Here is a 19,152-nt window from a genome sequence, read left to right on the forward strand (position 1 = left end):
GTCTGGTTCTAGCTGTTGTGTCTTTCACCCCTTTTCTGTTTCTCCAAAATGATTACCTACGGGAACTATGACTTATGATTGATTGAGTCCCTGATGGATATCAAGGGAATCCTACCAGCTGCAGAATGGGACAAAACAGACTTTATGTGTGAATCCAAAGAGAACAGTCAAGGTTGCTGTTCATAGTCCAAGAAAAGACAGATAGTGTTGTTTCAAGCGTTCACTGAAGCTTTTCTCTAACTTGATTTTTCTTTATACAGTTGATGGACTAGACAAGGCCTCCATAGCAAACTCGGATGGCCCCCCAACAGGTTCCCAGACGCCTCCCTTCAAGAGAAAGGGGAAACTCTCGACCATTGGGAAAATCTTCAAGCCTTGGAAATGGAGGAAAAAGAAGACCAGTGACAAATTTAGAGAAACATCAGCAGGTATGATTGCTACCCCAGTTGCAAGATGGATAAGCAGTTAACATTGTCAGCCAGTTGACCGTGATGTTTTATTGGTTTTTTTTTTCTGAAAGAATAGAAATTTATATTTGAAATGAAATTATTTCACTTTAAAAAAAATTCAACAGTTCTGGCTGTCCCGAATTTGCTCTGACTTTGGCTTTCGAGTGTAATTGTACATTAGAATGCATTTTGTAAACTCATAAATACTACACGTGACAGAGCAGAGGGAAAGTAAGGGTTGGCGGTGGAGATGGCATCTGTCAGTGTCATGGCATCAAGCACCCTGTTTTGGTTTTGTTTTTTATACATGCAAAGTCATATGCTATCTACTGCTACTAATAGAGAAATATTTGTTGATTAAAACTTTACATTTCTCTGGGCAGTAGTGACATATACCTTTAATCCCAACATTCAGGAGGCAGAGGCAGGCAGATCTCTGTGAGTTCAAGGCCAGTCTGGTCTACAGAACAAGTCAGGACTGGTTCCATAGCTACTGGGAAACCTTGTCTTGAAAAACAAACAAACAAAAAAAAAACCAAAACAACAATAAAAAAACTTTTATTTTTCTTTGAGCAGGCTCTTGTTCAGGCTGTCCTTGAACTCCTAATCCTCCTGACTTCACCTCTTAAGTGTTCAGATTATAGATGTGTAGCACCACACCTGGCTCAGAACTTCTTTTTTAAAAAATATCTTCTTCATTGTGGTTTTCTCCGAAACAGGATTTAAGTGGCTGGATGAAAGGAAGGGTTAATGTAGTTGTTTAACTTTAAATTCCCATCATATTATTTTTAATATGTTTAATTTTAAATTACCATCACATTAGAACAAACCAATAGTCTCTGTCTTAGAAAAGATGATGGGAAATTATTTTGTCATTTACTTTAGGGATTTACTGAACATCTAGAATTCCATTGGGGTGGGTGTGCACAAACCCATCAGAGGGTAAGGCGGGAGAACTCTGAGTCTGGGTTGTATAACAAGACCCTATACCAAAGGAAAAGAATGGATGAAAAACAGACCCTGTATGAGAAAAAATAAATCAATCAAAGGAATGTCATTGCTTGGTGTTAGCATTCAGATCTGTACGGGACTGCCCTTGGGTCCCGACAGGATACATCCTCAGCTGCAGCCACTGAGAGCATCACCTCCTGCGCACATTTGCCACATTCTCCTTTAAAAAGTGACTCTTCCCCGCCTCCAGTCTCGCCCCCTCTCTCTCTTCCTCTTATTCCTCTCCTTCTCTCTTCCTCTCCCTCTCTCTTTCTCTTCCCTCCTCTCTCCTCTCTCTCCTTTTCTCTCTTTCTTCTCTCTCTCCCTCTCTTTCTCTCCTGCCACTCTTGTTCCCAGGGACCAGTCTCTGCTCCCCTCTCTGCCCCTTCTCTCTCCTCTTCCAATAAACTTCCTGTGTGAGCTTGTTGTATGACATTCCCCCTTCATGCGATTTTTTAAATAAATGAAAACACTTGGTACCTTGCACATGGATTTTTGGGGGAAATTGGTTTTCATTCTAAGCTTAATTTAAGCAAATGCTAGGTGTCCATAGAATTTTGTTTAAGGCCAAGTGGCATTTATCTCTTGATATAAGTTCACTTTCTGTATGCTTGCTATCTAAAACAATTCCTTTAAATTCCCCACATGTGCAGGATCATAGGGCAGATCTTATTGGTCTATGTAAAACTACCTTTATGTCTTTGAGCTGTGAAACAGAAAAGAAAATATTAGACACCCACAAGTGTGTGCAACAGGGAAACCCAGGATCCCTAGAGGCAATTGTCTCTGCTTCATGCTCAGGTAGAAAATGTAAGTGTTTGCTGTCTAATAAACAATAATGATGCCTGAGAATTATTCCAGAGTTGCCTTGAAGAAGGGAAGTTGTAAAAGCATGGGGGGTGGGGGGAAGATTGTCAGGAGTTGACATTTGTAGACAGTATGTCCCAGGGTTTATTATTTTTTGTTTCTACTGGTTGATATTTGGAAATATCCACAGTGAAAACAAGTGGGGAAATGATAGAGCCCTGATTGGCAGAAAATGGATGCTGAGATGTCTTTGTGTCTAGGGGCTTCCTGGACTGAACACCAGTGGGAGATGGAGGGCAGTAGGCTGAGAGAGGCTCACTAAGTGATTTCTTTTCCTACCAAATACTAGATGCCCCTGATCAAACTGGTCAGTCTCCGGGCCTCATTTGCTCTGTTAAAATCAGGGAATTAGATGAGCTCAAGTCCAAGGTTCTTTTCTTCCAGATGCTCTTGGTGGACTTCAGGGAGACTCTTGACTTTCTAGTTTCTGGCTAGGCATCTTGTTATCCCTGCTTCTTGGGAGTAGACTGAACCACATTGCCCTTCTGAAGTACCCCCTTTCACGTTTTCCCAAGCCTTACTAGCATCTGGCTCTGCATGTTACCATGGTTACTCAAGATGGGAGTAATTCTCTGGACTATAATATTAAGATGTTGAGAGAAGACAGGCTTCAGTTATCTCTGCTGCCCTTTATGTAGGGCTGAAGCAGCTAATGTCTCTCCTTGGAGAGAACATCTACAGAGAATCTCTTCTTCCTCTTTTCTCATTATTTATCAGAATTACAAAATAGTTTTCACCATACTTGTATGTTTATTTTAAGACTTTCATTTCTGTTGAGGCCTGAAGAAAGTATCCATGAAGCTTAAACAAAAACACCAAAAGGGCTGAAAATATAACTGGGTGGTGGAGTACTTAGGTGGCCTCATACAGGAGGCTGTAAGCTCAGCTCTTAGCACTAAAAATGGGGGAGGGGCTTTTTTGTTTTCACGTTGAAGAAAGATGTAATAGAAAAATGGAAATAACCGAGGAAATGGTTATCTTCTTTTAAAAAGCTATTTCAAATAACGAAACCAGGCTGATTGAACATGATCTAGGCCACAGGAAGTCTTGGCAAGATCTCTCACAGTATCTGGGACTAGGAAAGAAGGTGAATTTCTTCAGAGAAAACTAACTCTGCAGTATGAGTCCCTTCCAGTTCTAGCCTGGCATTTGCTGTGTTCCAAGGTCATGGACAGTGTGTGCCTCCTTTCCCATACTGGGGAGTTATTTAGTTAGCAGCCGGCAGGCTGTAAGATGGACTTCTAATTGCTGTTTCCATTGCGCATGGTAGCAGGTACCCCCAACCTCGGTCTGTTTTAGTGGCCCCGAGTCAGTGATGCTTCAGGATATCCTCGAAAGCTCCAAGAAACATCCTAGCTGTGAGGCCAACTGAGTTTGTACACAGACTTCCAGTTCTTTGCTGTTATTCCCAAGTAGAAATTTACCCATAGCTCTGACTCGTTCCCCAGGCCAGGAGATCACCCTGCTTTTCCATCCATAGTCATGTGTATTTTCATGGCACGGCCCATTCTGAGAATGTGTCATTAGGCTGAGATAGTGTGTGTGCATGTCACAGCACACACACACTGGAATGGCAGAGGTGTCCCATGCTTTCTCCCTGCCAACCCCCTGAACACCATCCCTACATCCATACCTTTTCTACTGTGTCTCATCTTGTAAATGAGGCCTCCCTCCATCTCGCCTAAGCTAAAAATGTCTCCCTTCCCTCCCTTTAGAATTCAGAATATCATTTATGTATTTTTTCTTTTCTAGCTATTTCCCCATATTTTGTTTTAAGGTGAGGGCTGTAAGTATGGGCCTCTGCATCTTTGTTTCTTTGTTGGTTTGTTTCAGCACCGGGGATTCAAACCAGGCCCTCCCAGACAATCACTCTACCACTGAGCAACATCCCTAGCCCTTGGCTGCTGAGGCATTTTGTGTCTCCCCAAGGCTAGACGTGCAGGCTTGCCTGTCTTTCTAAACACAGTTATTCCCCCTGATTGCAGCATCATCTGTTGCCATCCAAACCAAATGTTTTGAAAACAGCCTGCACCTGCTGATTCCATTTTTCTCCCCACGCTCAGCATTCATCTGGAGAGAAGGCACTACTCAGCGCCACAAGGAGACCAGGGAAACGAGGGGAGGGGACGTGTGAAAGCATTGTGCACGTGTGTGTGGCAGCCTGGGCACGAGAAGAAGACCCCATCTCGAAAGACACACACACACACAGCAAACAAGCAAAATAATCAGGGGAGATTTTTCTTTCTTAACTTTTACCCTTAGTTAAAAGTAGACTGTGCTCCTCGATGAAGAAAATCAAGGCTTAATCTCCCCCTGTGTGCTGTTGAGTAATGGCAAAGGCACGCCTGTTGAGATTTTTAGATAATGTCATTGGATGCTGCAGCCTTCTAGGAATCAGACTAACTCAGAGAGAGCCATCTGGCAAAAACTTGTAAGTCGCTGAAAATGCTCTACAGTACCCAACAATAATAATCGCTTTTATTGAATGTTGTTACGTATCACACTCCGGCCCAAAGGACTCCATTCAGATTGGCTCGCTGAGTCATGAGAGTGACCTTATGAAGTTCAAGTGATATGTTACCCACTTCTACCAGCAAGGAAGTCTTGGCCCAGGACAGTCAGCCCCGTGGAAATAGAAATCTGGAAGCAAAAAAGGCCCTGCAGCCCAGCACTGTCAACAGCTTCATTACTTTGTATCCCTGTAAGGTAGCTTCCTGCACAGTTCCGTAAGGATCAGGTCTGGAGAGGTGTCACTAACACACAGGTTTGCCTCTTTGGTTAGCTTTTCCTGTAAGGCGGATTTGGTCCGAGTAAATTACTTTGGTTCTGCTTGGCCGGCCTGATTTCAGCAGTGCATGTTCAGAGGCATGGTTGGCAAGGATCAAAATTATGTTTGGTCCTAGGAAAGCATAATATTCTCTGTAACCATGGAAGCATAACATTGCTGCCTGGGATTATTTTCCATATCTGCAGGAGAGGATGAACGCGAAAGAATTTCTCATAGACGGTGCTTGTTAAGGCCTGCTCTGGCTTTATAAACACCTGGAAGCCTTTGGATTCGGACCCCGCTTATTCCACTAAGAAAGTAGCTGTGCCGCCGTATAGCCCTCGTCTCCACACCATATTAAAAGAGCGAGACAGACTCTGCCCTGCTCCCCAATTAACTGTGGCTGAGCAGAGTTATAGAAACAAGCAGTAAACACACAGCAACCAGGTCCACAGATCACTGCTTACGCCGCGCTCATTGTCCTTGCAAAGAAGGGTCACTGAACGTCTCCAGCCATGACACGCCTCCCTCCGGGAAGGACCACGGTGGCGCTCTCACAGACTTTAGTCCATCGAAGCTCCATTCCCTTCTTTTTAATTACCGTCTTGTAGGAGGTGGAAAGTAAACTCTAGTAAGTATGTAGACTATCGGAAAGTAAATAGAGAAAAATACAACCAAGAGCTGAAAGAGGAGCCAGGCAGTGGTGGTGCATGCCTTTTAATCCTAGCTCTCGGGACGCAGAGGCAGGAGGATCTCTGTGAGTTCAAGGCCAGACTGGTCTACAAAAGCTAGTTCCAGGACAGCTAGGGCTACACAGAGAAACCCTGTCTCTGCGGATAAAGAAAAGAATTGGAAGCGGAATATGAGAGGGAGATCATTAAAATGGAGGGGCCAAGGAGACGTCACTGGCAAGAAAAAAGCCCTTGGGAAATCTTGTTGAGGAATCACGGAAATTTTAGGGATCACACACATCCTTCCATCACCAATGGTGTTAACACGCGATTCTCATTCTCTATACATCACCATCTCCAACAATTTTACAACATAATGCTTGACAGTCGTGCAGCTCCTGGCTGTTACTCATCCGCTACCAGCCTGTGCCTAGGAGATGGATATGGGTTAGGGATAGCCGGGCCTGATGACTCCGGGGTGACTGTCTCCTCTCCGTCGGTGTCGTTCACCTGTTGCACGTGTCGCAGGAACCTGTCCATGGGGTCTCCTCTTCAGTGTGGCCTCTTTCTCTTGTCAACTTGGTGACTGTAGTTTGATGGACACTTTCATCTGTGAACCCTTCTCTTCATCATGCCTCGTTTGCATAATTTTTCTGCTCCTAGATGTCTTTCATTTTTCCCAATTCATAACAAAGGCTTTTCCAACTTCACTCACTTTCCCTATTCATGAGAAGACTACTTATAATGGTAGATTGAATCGTGGGTTGCGGGGAGATGTAGCAGTCATAGCCGAAAGAAGGCTTCAGTGATCTCCAAACTGGGGATAGTTTGGGCCATACCTCTTGGAAGCATTCCCTGTGAATCACCCTTAGACAAGGGGTCTTTCCTTTCTCTGAGCACTGATCTGTGCCAGCCTTGTCAAACCCTTATCCTAGGAAACACATAATATCTTGCTTTGTTCAGAAATGTTTTTTTTCTGCTCTGCCTCTCGGCTGCTGGTACAGGTCAATAGACCTTGAAACTTCAGGAAAATATGTGTACTCCCTGTGGCCATGACAGTCTGTCCCTCTGAGATCTGTAGCATGGGTTTGGGAGCAAAAATGCACAAAGGTTCCTGACAATACTCATGGTCAGTCACCGAGTAGGTAACCAAGGCCTTTTCAAACAGGTCATTCATTGTAGAACTTTTCTTTTGGGGTGTGTGTGTGTGTGTGTGTGTGTGTGTATGTTGCAATTTTAAGAATTTTAATATGTGAATAGTTTTGTTCAACCATTTCCAAAGTTAGGATACATCACTGCCAGCTCACTGCTCCACAACCCAAATCTTCCTCTTGCTGGCTTTTGTAAGTGTGACTGTCCCACTAGACCTTGGCTATGGTAGGTCAGTTCTTCATTGTTCTTCACTCTAGTTTTAAAAAGAACAGCACTAAAGCGTTCTTCACAAAACTTGAAAAAAATAAAATTCACACAGAAGCACAAAAGGCCCTAAATAATGAAAACAGTCCTTAACAGAAATAACAGTGCTAGAAATGTCACAGTACTTGATCTGAAATGGCAATGGAGGGGGCAGAAGAGGTGACTCAGAAGTAAGAGCATACGCTGCTCCCGCAGCTTGCAGAGGATTGCAGTTCGATTTCCAGCACCCACATCAAGTGGCTGGCAACAACCTCTAATTCCTGCATCAAAGGATTTAGTGCTCTTATCTGGCTTCTGCAGGCACATGCACATACCTAAGTGCATGCACACACACACCTGCACATAATTTTAAAAATATTTCCAATTATATACGGCAAGCCAACAGCCAACATCAAACTAAATGGAGAGAAACTCCCAGCGATTCCATTGAAATCAGGAACAAGACAAGGTTGTCCACTCTCTCCTTATCTATTCAATATAGTTCTTGAGGTCCTAGCTAGAGCAATAAGACACCAAAAGGAGATCAAGGGGATACAAATCAGAAAAAGAAGAAGTCAAACTCTCACTGTTTGCTGATGATATGATAGTTTACATAAGCAATCCCAAAAATTCTATCAAAGAACTTCTAAGACTCATAAACACTTTCAGTAATATAGCAGGATACAAGATTAAATTAAAAAAAATCAGTAGCCCTCCTTACACAGATGATAAAAGGGCTGGGAAAGAAATCAGAGAAACAATACCCTTCACAATAGCCACAAATAGCATAAAATATCTCAGAGTAACTCTAACCAAACAAGTGGAAGACTTATATGACTATAACTTTAAATCTTTGAAGAAAGAAATTGAAGAAGACACCAGAAATTGGAAAGATCTCCCATGTTCTTGGGCAGGCAGAATTAACACTGGAAAAATGGCAATCTTACCAAAAGCAATCTACAGATTCAATGCAATGCCCAGCAAAATTCTTCACAGACCTCGAAAGAACAGTATTCAACTTCATATGGAAAAGCAAAAACCCAGGATAGCCAAAACAATCCTGTACAATAAAAGAACTTCTGGAGGCATCACAGTCCCTGACTTCAAATTCTACTACAGAGCTACAGTACGGAAAACAGCCTGGTATTGGCATAAGAACAGACAGGAGGACCAATGGAACCGAATAAAAGACCTGGATATTAATCCACACTTCTTCGAACACCTGATTTTTGACAAAGAAGAAAAAAATATCAAATGGAAAAAAGACATATTTAGCAAATGGTGCTGGCATAAACTGGATATCAACATGTAGAGGAATGAAAATAGACCTATATCTATCACCATGCACAAAATTCAAGTCCAAATGGATCAAAGACCTCAACATAAACCCAGCCACACTGAACCTCATAGAAGAGAAAGTGGAAAGTACCCTTGAATTCATTGACACAGGGAACCACTTCCTAAATATAACCCTAGCAGCACAATTGATAAGTGGGGTTAATAAAACCCCAGAAACAATTAATAAATGGGACCTCCTGAAATTTAAAAGCTTCTGTAAAGCAAAGGACACAGTCAACAAGACAAAATGACAGCCTACAGAATGGGAAAAGATCTTCACTTACCCCACATCAAGGTCTGATTTTCAAAATATACAAAGAACTCAAGAAGTTGGTCACCAAAAGAACACATAATCCAATAAAAAATGGAGTACAGACCTAAACAGAGAACTCTCAACAGAGGAAAGACACTTAAGGAAATGTTCAACATCCTTAGTCATCAGAGAAATGCAAATCAAAACAACTCTGAGACTCCATCTTACACGTCTAAGAATGGCCAAGATCAAAAGCACTGATGAGAACTTATGCTGGAGAGGTTGTGGGGAAAATGGAACACTTCTGCATTGCTGGTGGGAATGCAAGCTGGTACAGCCCCTTTGGATATTAGGAAACAACCTTCCTCAAGACCCAGTATACCACTTTTGGGTATATATCCAAAGGATGCTCAACTGTGCCACAAGGACATGTGCTCAACTATGTTCATAGCAGCTCTGTTTGTCATAGCCAGAACCTGGAAATAACCGAAAAGCCCCTCGACCGAAGAATGGATAAGGAAAATGTGGTACATTTACACAATGGAGTACCAGACAGCAGATAAAATGACTACATCTTGAATTTTGCAGGCAAATGAATGGAGCTAGAAAACATTATTTTGAGTGAGGTAACCCAGACCCAGAAAGAAAATTATCACATGTACTCACTCACAAGTGTTCTTTAAACATAAAGGAAAGAAAACCAGACTAGAAACCACAATCCCAGAGAACTCAGACAACAATGAGGACACTAAGAGAGACATACATAGATCTAATCTACATAAGAAGTAGAAAAACACAAGATCTCCTGAGTAAGTTGGGAGCATGGGAACCTTGGGGAAGGGTTGAAGGGGGAAGGGAGAGGCAGGGAGGGGAGCAGAGAAAAATGTAGAGCTCAATAAAAATAATTTCCAATTATATTACCAAGCAATAATAACAAATACCATGGTGCTGGCACAAAAACATACTCAGACTAAGAAGAGCATAAATAAACCTATACAGTTGCGGCCAGCTAATATTTAACAAGACTGTCACAACATACATTTCAGTGGTTCTGGGGAAACTGGATTTTCATATATGAAGATAAAAAATTAGATGAATATCTGTCATCCTGCACAGAATGGATTAAAGATCTTAATGTAAGATCTGAAATATTGAAGCTGCTATGGAAAAATAGGCAAACACTTCAAGATATACAGGCATAGGTAAGGGTTTCCTGAACATACTCCAATAGCACAGAAAATAATCTCAAGAATTGACAAATGGCACTACAGGAAATAAAGAGGCATCTACACAGCACAGGAACCAGCCACCAGAGTGAAGAAGCAGCCTACAGGATGGGCGGTGGGGGGATGGGGGATCCTTGCCGGCTACATGTCAGCTAGGGATCAATAGCCAGGCTATATAAAAAACAACAAAATCAAACATCCAAAGCACAAATGTTCCAATCGAAAGCTGTGCTAATGAACTAACAGTTCTCAAAAGCCAGAATATAAATGTCCAGTAAATACTTGGAAGATGTTCAACATCCTTAGCCATCAGAGAAACACAAATGAAAACTGCTTTGAGATTCCATCTTACCCAATCAGAATGGCTATCAAGAAAACCAACAACAACAGATGCTAACAAGGATACAGGGAAAGAAGAGCCTTATTCTCTGACGATGAGCATGTAGATCTATATGGCCATTACAGAAAGAAGTATGGGGGTACCTCAAAAACAAACCAATCCATCCGAAAGGAGGACTTCTATGGGACTGAGCCATACCAGTCTTGGGTAAGGGCTCTTAGTTAACACATCACCAAGTCTTGCACATCCACGTTTACAGACGCACTATTCACAGTAGTCAGTAAGTGGACCCAGCCTACCCATTCATCAATGGATAAAGATATGCAGCCCTAGAGAGGAATACCAGACTCAGAAAGACAAACAGTGTGTCTTCTTCCCTATAGGGGAACCTGAATTTTACACATTGTGTGTGTGTGTGTGTGTGTGTGTGTGTGTTTCACAAACTAGGAATTGGTTTGTGGCGAATCTCAATGGATGTCTGAAATACAGAAAGTAATAGAAAGGAAATACATGCAGTAGAAAATTGAAAGGAGGAGACTAACTGAGGGAAGAAATGGAACTAGCTGGGGAGGGAACACGAGAGAGGACAGTGAGGGGAGGGACAAATCAGAACACAGTGTATTAAATATGTGTCCAAACAGACCACGAAGAAACATACTGCTTTGTAAAGTAACCTAAAACGTTGACAAGAAAGCCAAACAAAGCAAAGGACCCTGTCATTCAGTGTTAAGTTAGGAGAGTGACAGCTGTCCTTTGGCACAGCCCCTTAGGAGATTGATCAGTGTGTCCTGCCGTTGGCCGTCTTTGTGTTGATAAGACATATTTCATGGTACAATTCCATTCTGTAATTCACCTGAGGAAGAGCATAGCAGTTGGTTCCAGTTGGGAGTAAGTGTGGCTGAATCTACTATAAAATTCCTGTAAAAGTTCTGTGAACGAGAGTTTCCACTTGTTGATGGTGGGGAAATACGTTCTGTGTTAAGTGTGTTTAACATTAAAACAAATCCCAGACGTTTTTCATTTCTGCCAGCACTTTAAGACAGTTCCAGTTGCTCCATATCATTGTCAGAGTTTGATGCTGTTGTTATTATTTTCTATTTTACTGAAAAATAGTCATATATCACTGGGCGTGACGATGCTCGCCCATGAGCTTGCACACAGGGTGATGATCAGGAGTAGTTAAAGCTGCAAGCCAGCCTGGGCTACAGCCCAGCCTGGGCTACAAAGCAAGATATTGTCACGCATGGATGATCAAATTTACTACGTTAACTATTTTTAAATATATGGTCCAGTCATATCAAGTGGTTTTACACAATAATGAAACCACGTCCCCGACAATTTTGTCTTGCAGAACTGAAGCTCTGCCTATCAATGACGTCTCCTTCTGGCTGCCAGCCTTTGCATTTTCTCTAAGTTGTTATTATTAGTATTTGAAATGAGATCTTACTGCATTGCTCAGGGCCATCTTGAACCCAAGGGCTCAAACCACCCTGTGAGCTTCACTTTAGGTCACAAAAATTGTCTTGTTACGTGTTATTTTGTAAAACTTTATAATTTTATGTCATACATATTTAGGTCAGTTTGGGGGTGGAATAGTCACGTCGGGTGTGAGGTTTGATGTGCATTTCTAGTCCTTTCGCTCCTCTTTGCCAAATGAAACAGTTTTTCCACATTGAATTACTCTTCTGCAACCTCAGTAATCCTCTTTGAGAAAGGTCAGTTCTAGTCTTCTGGCCTGTGTTTACGGTTCAGTTTGTTTTCTCTCAGCTGAGTTTTAAGACTACTTTATATTTGCTAGAGACATTGCCCTGGCCGGGCGTCATTTGGAGATACTCCCTCCAGCCTGCAACCCTCCTTTCCTTTCCTTTTTTTTTTTTTTTTTAAATGGGGCCTTTTGTAGATCTTGAGTTCTTCATTCTGGCGGTGCACTTTTCCTCTCCTCTTTGAGGGCTGTGTTTTAAGTGTCGTGGAGGGGCTGCAAGCAATGCTCTCAGGAAAGGCTCCCCGTCTCCACACTGACTTGCTTTTGCACCTTTGCAAAGTTAATTGGCCACATATGTGGCATCTATTTCTGGACTCGCTGTTCTGTTCTCCTAATCTATGTCTGTTTCATCACAAATACCAGACTTTCTTCGTTACTGTAGCTCTTAAGTCTGAAAATTAGTGACTGTGGTTTCTCTTAACTTCATTCTTCATTTTACAATTATTTTAACTAGTCTACTTTCTTTGCCTTCTCATTTAAATTTTTGAATCAGCTCACTTATATTCTAAAAATGTTCTTGATGGGATTTTTGTTGTTGTTATTGGAATTGCATTAACTGTGTATCACAATTTGGATGTATTTGATTGAGGTCTTTTCTGTGTTGAATCATCTACTCTGTGAACTGCGGAGCCTTTCCATTTAATCAGCTCCTTTATTTCTCTCGTCAGCATTTTGAAGCTTTGAGAACTTCATGTTCAGCTTATAATTATGTGTTTTCTTTTCTTTGGCGATTGCAAATGATATGTATTTTAAATGTTTCTAAATGTCGATGTCCATTGTTTGTTCAAGTCTATAGCTACACAATTGTATCATACTCGCCTTTTGAGGGCTCTGTATGGATAAGCCATCTGTGGATTGAAATGATTATCTTTCTTTCTTCCTTGTCTGTGTGCCTTTTCTTGCCTTCTCCTCCCATAAGCTAACATTTGTGCTCTAATAGGAAGTGAGTAATGAGAAAGGGCATTCGCGCCTGGCTCCCAGCTGTAAGGGGAAAATACTCATTAATTGTGTTTGCTGAAGTCTTACTTTATGTGAACTTTATCAAACTGAGGAGTTCTTCATATTTCCTGGTTTGCTGAGATATTATTGCATACAAATAGATATTGGATTTCTTTTCTTTAATTAAAAAAAGATTGTTTGCATGTAAGTCTGTGCAGTGTGTGTGTGTGTGTGTGTGTGTGTGTGTGTGTGGTGCCTGCAGAGGCCAAAAGAGAGCATCAAATCCCCTGGGACTGGAGTATAGAGAGTTGTGAGCCACAGTAGGGAGCTGGGATCAAACCCAGCCCTTCTAGAAGAGCAACAGCTGCTCTTTACTGAACCATCTCTCTACCCCAATACTGGATTCCTTGAATGCTCTTTCTGCATTAATTAATATGATCACTCATGGGCTTTCTTTTTTAAAATAGTATTGTATTTAGTTACACTGATATCTTTTTAAATATATCAATGATATATTTTAAAATATTGAAATCAGTTTATTTTCATTCCTGGAATATGACTTCACTGAGTTTTATTCTCTCTCTCTCTCTCTCTCTCTCTCCCTCTCTCTCTCTCTCTCTCATTTTTGCCAGATTTTTATTGGGTAACTTTTTAGCTATTGGTGATAGTGATCTCTAGTTTTCTTCTCTTATGTGTGCCACCCTCTGGTTTTGGAGTGACTCTGCTTACATAAAATGAACTGGAGAGTGTCCCTCCCTTCTCCTCCTGGAAGGAGTTTTATGACCCTGGTGCTATTTCTTCTTCTGATGTTTGGTCAAATTCACATGTGAAACCGTCAGACCATGAAGGACGTTAAGTCTGCCTATTCACTTTCTCCATTAGTAAGAGGGCCAGGTATGTGTCCTCCTCCATCTTGGGTGGGCACTGGAAGGCACACTGGTGCTTGCCAATGGGAGCAAAGTGAGGATCTCTCCATGCCGTTCCTCTTGACTGACTTCTTCAACAAGCTCAGTAGCGCCTGCTACCTTCGCAGTGGGATCCGTCTGGATCATTTCTGTTTCTCTCCAGCACCTGGGTTTCTTCCAACAGCCTTGATGAGAGGTGATTCACCCACCACGCAGTTCTCTCATCTAACATTTGCAACAATTTTTAGTCATTTTCAAAAGCTCTGTAATCAGCACCACAATCATTCTTAACATTCCATCACCTTGGAAAGGAATCTTGTTCCCCCTAACATTCCTCCCTCCCTCCCTCCCATCTCCCCAGATCTGCTCTCTGCCTCTTCTTGACATTTCATGTAAATACCTAACAGTAAATGTGCGCTATCTTGGGACTGACGTTGCCCACTTAGCATAATGGCTTCAAGACTATCTTTCTAATAACAGGTACCAGTACTTGGTCTTTTTCCACTGTGGAATGGTTCCCAGTTGTACTGATAGAGCTCATTGCATTCGTTGGGTGATAGACGTAAGTTGTTTCTGCTTTGGGTTATAATGGATAATGCTTAGATGAGCATGTGTATGCAGTTCCTTGTGTAGGTGCATGTTCTCACTTCTCTTGGTTGTTTACCTGTGAAACATAAGCTGAGTCTTACAGCCATTTGCTGTTCAATACGTTGAAGGCTGTTATCCAACTTAGCCGCACCATTTACTCTTCCTCGTATGTTGTGCAACCCGGTTCTTCTACATCTGGCTGACACTTGTTATCAGTCTCGTTTTATCCTTGACATCATGTGAAGTTATTTCCCAACCACACTTAGTTCTTTTTCTTTCTTAAGACACTTTAGAGCAAAAACTGCCTTCCAGCAAAGACTTTTCTTTGAAGTTTTCTTCAAGTCAAGGCCTCACTGTGTATATATAGCTTGAGCTGGTTTTGAATAAGATCCTCTTGCCTATCTGACAAGCGCTTGGATTACAGGCATACACGTCATGCCTGCCTAAGGGCAGGGATTTTCAAGTTCCCTGGCAAAGTTCCTAAGGCTACTAGAATAGTCCTTGGCTTGTGTTAGACATTCAGTAAATGTTTGTGGAATGAATGAACGAAAGCCCTGATCCCATTCCACAAAGAGCGTTTTCAAACGAACCTTTTTGGCTTGGAACATTTAGAGGACAGGAATCATACTTATTTTCAACCCTTCTTTACTTCATATCACAGGGTTGCCCAAGAAAGACTGATGGAACCTGAAAAGGCCATGAGGAGTCAAGTGAATATTTCATGAGCTTAATCGGTAGAATGGGACCTGCTCTACCATTAATGAATAAAAGACTTAAGCATATATGGGTGCTTTGTATGGCAATATAAAAGTAATTGTGGAGACTGGTTGGCCAAAGGGAAGCAAGCTGGGATTTTATTTCAGTTCAATCATTGCTTACCTACCTTGTATGTTATAACTGAGTCTCATCAGGAATGCTGTGGCTCAAAGAGATAATGTATGATAATTTTATCATATATATTTTAAAAACTTTTATATTGTGTTGTAAAAGGAGCGGCAGGCTCCCGGCTAGTTTACACCAGAAATAATTACATGGAAACTGTATTCATTTAAACACTGCTTGGCCCGTTATATCTAGCCTCTTCTTGGCTAACTCCCACATCTTAATTAAGTTATTTCTATTAAATCTGTGTATCACCACCTGACTGTGGCTTACCGGGATGAGTGTAACCTACGTCCGTCTCAGAGGGGAGAGCCATGGCGTCTGCCTGACTCTGCTTTCTTTCTCCCAGCATTCTGTTCGGTCTACTCCACCTATCTAAGCTGCTGTCCTATCAAAAGGCCAAGGCAGTTTCTTTATTTGACCAATGAAAGTAACACATAGACAGAAGACCCTCCTACTCTAATATTGTTTTCATAAAGATAAATGATTTGCTAAGGTAGATTCTTTTCATAGCTAATAGATGTAAAATATATTATACTTACTCTTAGTTGTTAACTTGATGGGATGTAGGGTCATCGTGGAAATAAACCTCTGGCCATTTCTATGAGAGACTTTCTCTGCTGAGGTGGAAAGACTGACCCGAAATGTAGGCAGCACCATTCCACAGGCTAGGGTTCTGAACTGGATAAAAGTGGAGGGGGGGAGCTGAGTACTAGCATTCATTTCTCTTTGCTTCCTGACTGAGAACTCAGCAGGGCAACTGCCTCCAGCTTCCGCTACCAGGCCTCTCCTGTCATGGTGGACTATCCCTCACAGTGAGCAATTCCTTTAGACATTCCCTTTCTCAGTAGGAGTGTTTTGTCCCACTAAGAAGAAGAGTTTTGGATTTAGCATATGAGGGAAAATAAGTATTTATTACTCTTTGGGTTTTTTCCTCCTTGATCCAGCTTTTCTATGCATAGCTAGGTAGGAGGGATTGTCAGAACTTCACCTTTTGTTTGCAGACCACGCATTGTTTTTGACCGCTCTCTTCTAGTGGGAAAACCCACTTATGAGAAAGCGTAATATGTGAGATTCATGAGTATGCATTCATCATCATTGAAACCAGTGGCTTCATAAATAAAGGAACCTTCCTTCCATCACAGGTTTAAAATAGCCAGCTGCACAATGGGCTGGCCAACCCATCAGAGTTTAACTTCTACCTTTTAATGTAAACTATGACCTCTGTTTCTAAACAGAGTAAAGGGGCCTCCCTTGCTTCCTGTGCATCCTGAGGAATAAGATGTTATTTGTTTAATCCAAACAGAGGTTTGGATCTACTCTTGTGGCTGAAGAAAGCTGACAAGTACCTCAAAGACTCAGTCTGTTCTGGTTTGGGGAGAGCAGTTATTTTTGCTCAAGCAAGAGAATTCAGAGAAGCAAAACCTCCCTTCTGGGCATTCTAGGAAGACGGTCACAAAGAAGCCATTGATCCTAGTGCTTTTTCTAAATTCTGATTTTAAGTGACACGCTGGGGAAAAAAAAATGTTCACTAGATTGAAATTTATTGTTGTTAAAGAGAAACTTTCTCTTTCATCACGTTTGTTTCTTAAGCAGTAGGATGGAAGCAGGTAGTGTTCCCATCAACCTCTTCAGTCAAAGGAGGCTTCTGTTGGAGTTTGCACTGCTTTCAGAGGGTGTCTGAATGTAGCCCTTGCTGCAATAGATAGCATCTCAATCTTGTTGGTTTTTGGAGCAGTGCCTCTTCAAGTACTTTGAAAAGTGTAGCAGAGCTCCATTTAGCCAGGTCTGAGGACTCAGATCAGGGGAGTCCATTATTTTCTTTCCTCTGTGTATTATTTCCCATTGTGGTTTTGTTTTGCTTTTTTCATCCTGTGATACAAATCTGGTCCTTATCACTAGGGCTAAGTCCTGGAAAGTGACTGGTTTTTGGCTTACGTATTTTCCTGATTTGTTTCCCATTTGGAATTGGTTGTCTTCTTAATTCTCGTTTCTTTTGTGGTAAGTGAAAAACTGTTACTCATTTGGGCTTCAGACACTTCCTATCCCAAGTTTTCCTTCGACTACTTCCCAAGTTTAGACTGTCTATGGTTTGAACCTGGCTCTTACGCGGGTTTTCTTTTTCCAAAATATAAGGGCTTAGTAATGCTTATAATCGGAGAGAGGCTATGTAAGAAATATAAGGGAACAGAAAACATGATTGGAAAGAAGAATGGACTCAAGAAAATCAGGCAAAAAATTACTATGCATTAGTGTGTTTGAAAAAAGAATTTTTTTTTAAATGCCTTATGTTTCATCTCGGTATTTGTGCAGAGTTCTGTAGTCCAAAAATGTTTTGAAGTTTGATTTTTTTAAATCATAATGGAAATATACATGCATACATGCATATATATGTATCAGCCACTCTCATGTCCAGGTCTGTAGGGTTAAGTGTATGTACATGGTTGTGCAACAGATGTCATGAGATTTTTCAGGAAGTTCAGACTTGTTCCTCTTGGACAAGTACTCTCCATTTTCCTTCCCCTTCCTCCTCTAATTTGTTTTTAATGTTTTGGTTCAGACGAACCAAGCACAGAGCCTGAGCGACAACTGTAGTGACAGATCCGGCATCTTGAATCAGCTGAGCTTTCCAATTCAGCTCAGCACTAAGCGGGCTAAATTAGTGGTACCTCGTAAGATTTGAACATGTCCCCAGGGGGTATTTTGCCACATATGTAGCCTTATGTTTTGGTTTTGAGGCATAAGCTTTTGCTTCCATCCCTCGCTGGAGGCTTTTCTGATGAGGTAGTGTAGAGGAGATGTTGATATCAATAACAATGACAGCTAACCCTCATTTTGACTGTATTCAGTGCTGTTTTTATTTGTTTCCTGTTTGTTGTTTTGCGTGTCGCGGCATGAATGTGGAGGTCAGAGGACAACTTGCAAGGGTCAGTTTCCTTCTGCTGCTCTCCGGGTCCCAGTGGCTGAACTCGGGTTGTCAGACTTAATAGCAAGGCACCTGCCTTTACCACGGAGCCGTCTCCTCACCTGGGCAAGGCTGCTGTAAATGCTTGTAATCTTCCCTATTGTTCCGTGAGATGTGTTATAATTATAATCCTAATTCTATCAATGGATGAGTAATGAGGCACAGAGAATTTAAAGAAGTTGATCTCCATTTCAGTGCTTGTTTATCAAAAATGCATGTTTGAACACTGTCAGTGTGGCTTGAGTCTTCATTCTTCATTCCTCATCCGTGATGCCTTCAGGTTAATAACCATATCAAGCTGATCGTCTCAGTGGGATAAAATAAAAGGGATAGACAAAGGTATTTGAGAGGGAGTGGGAGGTGAAGAAAAATGTAATATCTAGGTGATCCGTGGTTTGTGCCAGTCGGTTTATGTTTTATTCATCCGGTAGGCTCTAATTGTCGTTCCCAGCCCAGGGACACAGCCCTGGGAGAGCGTGGGAGCTTATCTCACCTGCTAATAAATCATAAAGTTTAGATGTAGAGGCAGACTTGCTCATAGGAGGTTAGACTCTGTTTTACGCAGAAGTGTTTTGCCATGCAGAGGTCTATTAAATTCCTTCCTCATCTTGGAGTCTTGCCTGGTTGGATCTGTATAGAAAAGGGGTAAACATTGATTAAGAAATCCCTGCGCTAGCCTTCTAACTTGGGTTGGTTATTCTCAGTACTACCTGAGTTGCATTTTAGTATGTTTTGTTTGTAACTAAGCAGAACAAGCTCCAGAACATATAAAAAACCTCCCTCTGTAAAAGAATAACCTAAGACATTACGTTTTC

At 41.7% G+C, this 19,152-nt stretch overlaps 1 protein-coding gene across 4 annotated transcripts in view; it reads left to right on the forward strand.

Annotated features, from left to right (window-relative positions):
* The window catches only part of Phactr2 (phosphatase and actin regulator 2), a 268,683-nt gene that overhangs the window by 176,202 nt on the left and 73,329 nt on the right, over nucleotides 1-19,152 (forward strand). For all 4 annotated transcript variants that reach the window (XM_041680164.1, XM_041680166.1, XM_041680168.1 and 1 more), the window contains exon 2: nucleotides 261-428. In XM_041680164.1, coding sequence (XP_041536098.1) covers nucleotides 261-428 — 168 coding nt within the window. The remainder of the gene's footprint in view (nucleotides 1-260; nucleotides 429-19,152) is intronic.

The sequence above is a fragment of the Microtus oregoni genome, unplaced genomic scaffold, assembly GCF_018167655.1.
Source record: "Microtus oregoni isolate MIOR12 unplaced genomic scaffold, Mior012 000033F_ref0000390, whole genome shotgun sequence".
Classification (NCBI taxonomy): Eukaryota; Metazoa; Chordata; class Mammalia; order Rodentia; family Cricetidae; genus Microtus; species Microtus oregoni.